The sequence below is a fragment of the Orycteropus afer genome, unplaced genomic scaffold (genome assembly GCF_000298275.1).
Source record: "Orycteropus afer afer isolate SDZICR_OR568_19922 unplaced genomic scaffold, OryAfe1.0 scaffold00174, whole genome shotgun sequence".
NCBI lineage: Eukaryota > Metazoa > Chordata > Mammalia > Tubulidentata > Orycteropodidae > Orycteropus > Orycteropus afer.
In genome coordinates, this window is record NW_006921761.1 from 6175994 (window position 1) to 6181277 (window position 5284).

At 60.1% G+C, this 5284-nt stretch overlaps 2 protein-coding genes across 2 annotated transcripts in view; one reads left to right on the top strand and one right to left on the bottom strand.

Annotated features, from left to right (window-relative positions):
- The window catches only part of TUBB4B (tubulin beta 4B class IVb), a 2236-nt gene extending 389 nt beyond the window's left edge, over nucleotides 1–1847 (top strand). The window contains exons 2-4 of the mRNA XM_007946974.2: nucleotides 36–144; nucleotides 222–332; nucleotides 787–1847. Coding sequence (XP_007945165.1) covers nucleotides 36–144; nucleotides 222–332; nucleotides 787–1847 — 1281 coding nt within the window. The remainder of the gene's footprint in view (nucleotides 1–35; nucleotides 145–221; nucleotides 333–786) is intronic.
- A 135-nt stretch (nucleotides 1848–1982) lies between these two features.
- FAM166A (family with sequence similarity 166 member A) overlaps nucleotides 1983–5284 on the bottom strand; it is a 4559-nt gene continuing 1257 nt past the window's right edge. Inside the window, exons 2-7 of the mRNA XM_007946972.1 lie at nucleotides 3613–3827; nucleotides 3277–3536; nucleotides 3066–3192; nucleotides 2738–2832; nucleotides 2301–2418; nucleotides 1983–2071 (exon numbers count right to left, since the gene is read on the bottom strand). Of these exons, the coding sequence (XP_007945163.1) occupies nucleotides 1983–2071; nucleotides 2301–2418; nucleotides 2738–2832; nucleotides 3066–3192; nucleotides 3277–3536; nucleotides 3613–3827 (904 nt within the window). The remainder of the gene's footprint in view (nucleotides 2072–2300; nucleotides 2419–2737; nucleotides 2833–3065; nucleotides 3193–3276; nucleotides 3537–3612; nucleotides 3828–5284) is intronic.

Below are 5284 nucleotides of genomic sequence, written 5' to 3' on the forward strand. Positions count from 1 at the left end.
GCCCCGCGCCGGCCCGCCCGCCGCGTCTTTTGCAGTTCTGGGAGGTGATCAGCGACGAGCACGGCATTGACCCGACCGGCACGTACCATGGAGACAGCGATTTGCAGCTGGAGCGGATCAACGTGTATTATAATGAGGCCACCGGTGAGCCCCCTTCCCGCACCCCTGGCCCTCGCGCGCCGCGTGCCCTTTCGAGCTGACGCCCTCCCTGCCGCCCCCAGGTGGCAAGTACGTGCCCCGGGCCGTGCTGGTGGACTTGGAGCCGGGCACCATGGACTCGGTGCGCTCCGGGCCTTTTGGGCAGATCTTCCGCCCCGACAACTTCGTCTTCGGTGAGTAGGGAGCGGGCGAGGCAGGCCCGCAGCGGGGGGAGGGTAGCGCAAGGTCAAGGCCGTCGGAATGCACCCCGTCCAGGGCACAAGCGGGGCCCCTGCACAGCCTGCCCTGCCTGCCCTGCAGTCACTCAATCTCCTCTCCTAAAGCGGCTTTGGGAGGAAGGCCCAGCTGTCCGCAGGCAGACGTAATCTCCCTGGAGCCAGGCCTGTGCAGACAGGGCTGCCTGCCTGTGCTTGGGAGCAAGTGGGCAGGGCCGCCTGAGGGAGCACCTGGCTGGTTGTCAGGCCACTGCGACTTTGGCCTCCGACTTAATCTTTAGCTGGACGGTTTGCAGGTCGGTTTGTGGGTTCGGCTGCTTTGCCCACAAGGTGAACTCTGTGCTGTCCTGTCACTGGCCCTTGTGGTGCAGGTGCTGGTGACCAAGAGTGACTGGCCGCTGCTCTCTTGCAGGCCAGAGCGGTGCTGGGAACAATTGGGCCAAGGGGCACTACACGGAAGGCGCTGAGCTGGTGGACTCGGTGCTGGACGTCGTGAGGAAGGAGGCTGAGAGTTGCGACTGCCTGCAGGGCTTCCAGCTCACCCACTCCCTGGGCGGGGGGACAGGGTCTGGGATGGGTACCCTCCTTATCAGCAAGATCCGGGAAGAGTACCCCGACAGGATCATGAACACATTCAGCGTGGTACCCTCACCTAAGGTGTCAGACACGGTGGTAGAGCCCTACAATGCCACCCTCTCGGTCCACCAGCTTGTGGAGAACACCGACGAGACCTACTGCATCGATAACGAGGCCCTGTACGACATCTGCTTCCGAACCCTTAAGCTGACCACACCCACCTACGGTGACCTCAACCACCTGGTGTCTGCCACCATGAGTGGGGTCACCACGTGCCTGCGCTTCCCGGGCCAGCTCAACGCTGACCTCCGGAAGCTGGCAGTGAACATGGTGCCCTTCCCCCGCCTTCATTTCTTCATGCCCGGCTTCGCCCCACTGACCAGCCGGGGCAGCCAGCAGTACCGGGCCCTGACCGTGCCCGAGCTCACCCAGCAGATGTTTGACGCCAAGAACATGATGGCAGCCTGCGATCCACGCCACGGCCGCTACCTGACAGTGGCTGCCGTGTTCAGGGGCCGCATGTCTATGAAGGAGGTGGACGAGCAGATGCTGAATGTGCAGAATAAGAACAGCAGCTACTTCGTCGAGTGGATCCCCAACAACGTGAAGACGGCCGTGTGCGACATCCCGCCCCGGGGGCTCAAGATGTCGGCCACCTTCATCGGCAACAGCACGGCCATCCAGGAGCTGTTCAAGCGCATCTCGGAGCAGTTCACCGCCATGTTCCGACGCAAGGCCTTCCTGCACTGGTACACAGGCGAGGGCATGGACGAGATGGAGTTCACTGAGGCCGAGAGCAACATGAACGACCTGGTGTCCGAGTACCAGCAGTACCAGGACGCCACAGCCGAGGAGGAGGGCGAGTTCGAGGAGGAGGCGGAGGAGGAGGTGGCCTAGGCCATGTGCGAGTGGAAGCGGAGGCGGTGGGAACTCTTTATTCGCCCCAGCCTGCTCTGCTCTGATGCTGGCTCACTGTCGCGCATCTGCTGCTCTGCCTCACGCTGTACAGGTTTCGCCTCCATTAAAGCATTTTCATAGTGTGTGGCTGCGCCTCTCCGCTTCCTCACGATAGGCCTTCCGGGTGCTGTTGCCGAACGTTAGCCCGGAGTTGTCTTGCATGGCTGGGCAGGGAGGACAGGTACCCCTGAGCCCTGGTCACCTGGCTGAGGTTCCCCTCGGGGCCCCTGACTGCTGGAGAAGGAATCTTAAGGAGGGCCTCACCTCCTTAAGCTTAGGAGGTCCAGGTGCCAGGCTGGTCTGTACTGGGAGTGGGGGCGGGCGGGCCCTGTCACCACCTCCCCCAGGTCCCTAGGAGCAGCTGCCTGGGCTGGTCTATCCCCCTCTACTCACATGGTACGAACCCCATATAGAAGGGAATCAGACCCTGGCTGTTGTAGATGGCGTTGCTGGGCCAGTGCGTCTTGGGCAGCCTCTCACCCAGGGCACAGATGGGGTTCCTGAATAGGAACTGGGGGCACAGGGGGTGTCATCTTGCTGCCTTAGCTCGTGGCTAAGTTCACTAGGGCTGAGTGAGTTGGCTCTGAAGGCTCCCCTCACCCTGAGTGCTGAGCGTAGCCGGGGCCTTTCTGTCCCCACAACATGCAGAAACTGAGGGGAGGGTCGCCACCTTGACAGGGCCTAGGCCAGGCAAAGCCCCTCCCTTGGACTCTTCTGGAAGCAGTGGGAGGTGGCTGAGCCCGCCCTGTGCTGCTGCTCGTGCCTGGGACATGGTAACACTGCCCAGCTGAATCAGGACACAGTTCAGGCTTCCCTCAGAGTGGCTATACCTGGTTTCTGTCAAACTCATCCAAGGCTTGTGTGACCCCATCGCGGTAGTTCATTCCCATCACCCAGGCAAACTGGGGCACGAAGCCGGCGTAGCCTGCAGGGAGGGAAGGCAGCAGGTCTCCAGGCCCCCTTTGCATTTCCTGGTGGAGACCCCCACTCCGTGTCCAGGAAGCCAGCTGGGGCTCTGCCTTCCCTGAACACCAGCAACTACCCCTGGGGCCATAACAGGAATAGGCTGGGAGAAGGGGCTCTGGGGAAGGAACCAAGATGACAGCTCTCCAGTGGCTGTCTTCTATCTCCCGCCTACCTCAGGCCCCCAGCACCCACCTGAGATGGCCTTCCGTTGGATCAGGTTGGGGTGGTCTAGCTGGGGCAGCCTCTGAAACCTGCCCACGTCCAGCGTCTCTGACTGGTGGGTTGGGGGCAGGTACTCGTCCCTCCGGTAGTGATACAGCTGAGGGACAGAGGACCGGGTCACTTTCCAGACCCTACCTGGGTCTTGGTGTGGGGGGGTGAAGCTCAGGGCCTTTCCATGTACCTGGGAGTTTCCTGGGGCCTCATGGACAAGGGGTGGCCTCCAGCCCTCCTCCCCATATGCCAACTGCAGGCCTGGGTGTCCAAAGTCTTTGGAGTCCTCCTTCCTGCCCGGTGGGCACGGTGGGTAGGGAGGATAGGGCATGAAGCCTGATGGTAGCAGGACCTTCCTGGGCCCACTCTCTGCACTCAGCAGCCCCTGGGCATCCAAATCCTGGGGTGGGTACTGGCCCAGAATCTTGAAGTTCTTGTAGGGCTTGGGACCTGCACAGACAACAGCCGGTGAGGACAGCAGGTGAGCAGGCCCGGGCAGAGACCAGGCCGAGGGCCAGCAGCTCACCGCTGTAGTGTGGGATGTAGGGCTGGCTCAGGTACCAGCAGGGATCCAAGGGTGGCTTGGGCTTGCTGAAGTCCTCTATGAACTTGGGCCTGGACATGGGAGACAGCACGGAGCAGGGGCTCTTCTGCACACTGGCATCTGTGAGCAGCTGGGCTGTGGTGCGACCATAGGTTTTCCCAACCTGGTATCGCAGCTGTGGATAGAAGCCGGCATAGCTGTGGAGAGAGGAGGAGGAGGCGGGGCCTGTGGGCACAGGGGCACAGATTGAGCATGGCTGCCGCTCGTGGTCCTGGAAAACGGATGCAACAGCACCTCCTAGCATGGTAGTTCATCAGCACCCTTGGGTGCCCATGCTCCCTGCACTCAGCCACCCTCCAGCCCCTCCTAGGGAACTCTGGTGGTGGGGTGCCTAAGGCACCTGACTACTAACCAGAAGGCTGGCAGTTCAAACCCACTAGCCACTTTGCGGAAGGAGGACTGGGCAATCTATTCCCATAGAGATACCACCTGGGAAATCCAAGGAGGGGTCAGCAGGGCCCAGGGGTTAAAGACTCGGAAGCACTGCAGGCACAAGGGCTGCCACAGGGCCAGGGCCAAGGCGGAGGGGAGCCTGCGGTCCCACTGGGAAGGCACGGGCTGGGATCTGGCTACCCCAGGAGGCCAGTAGCCAGCTGTACCAGACCAGGATTTGGGAGGCACATGGTAGGGCTTCTGGTAGGAGGTGATTGTGGATCTGAGCTTTGAGTCACATGGGGAAGTAGGTAGGGGGTGGCTGTGATCACTCAGGGAGTGGGGATAGTTCTAACTAAGTGCCAAAGGTCATGCAGGCTAGTTAGTCCAAGGCAAGTGGTGCTGAAGCAAAGAGTAAGAGCTGCCTTCAGCCTACCCCCCTTCGGCCCCAGAAGTACCCACTGGTGATGGTTAGGTTTGGGGAATGTCAGTGGGTGTCCTCGATGGAAAAGAGTCCTCGGGATGTTAAATACAGAGCTAACGTGTGACCAACAAGCCGACTTCCAGGTATGCACCCAGAAGACTCGAAAGCAGGGACCCAGATACATACACAGCAGTGCGCACTGCACGATTCACAACAGCCAAAAAGTGGAAACCACTCGACATGGTGCACACGTACGGTGGAGGGTGGCACATGCCATGTGCCTTGCACCGGGACTTTGGCTTCCTGGGAGCCGTGTGTGTGATGTGCACATGTGCGTTATTTACACAGACATGTTATTTGTGAACAGCCCTGAGGAGTGATGAGGCTGAACAGCATGGATGACCCCAAACTATGCTGAGTGAAGTCGGCCCTAAGGGACGGGTAGCACAGGACCCCACCCATCTGGAACATACAGGATCGGCAACTAGAGACACCAAAGTTTGTCCCTGGCTACCAGGGTGGGCGGAAGGAGGAAAGAGGGTCTATTAAGGGTGATGGAAGATTTGGGAAACCGCAGACAAATGTGGGCCTGAATGACAGGTGCAGAAACGGTGAAAAGGCCAATGCATGCACATTTATACCATAAAAAAGACACGTAGCATGTGACCCACTCACAAAATATCTAGGATAGAGACGGCATAGTCGAAAAGTGGGTTAGGGATTATCGGGGACTGGGGGGAGCCTACCCTTTCAGCACAGAGTCCCATCTGGGTCTGTAGGGCAGTGAGGAAATTTATA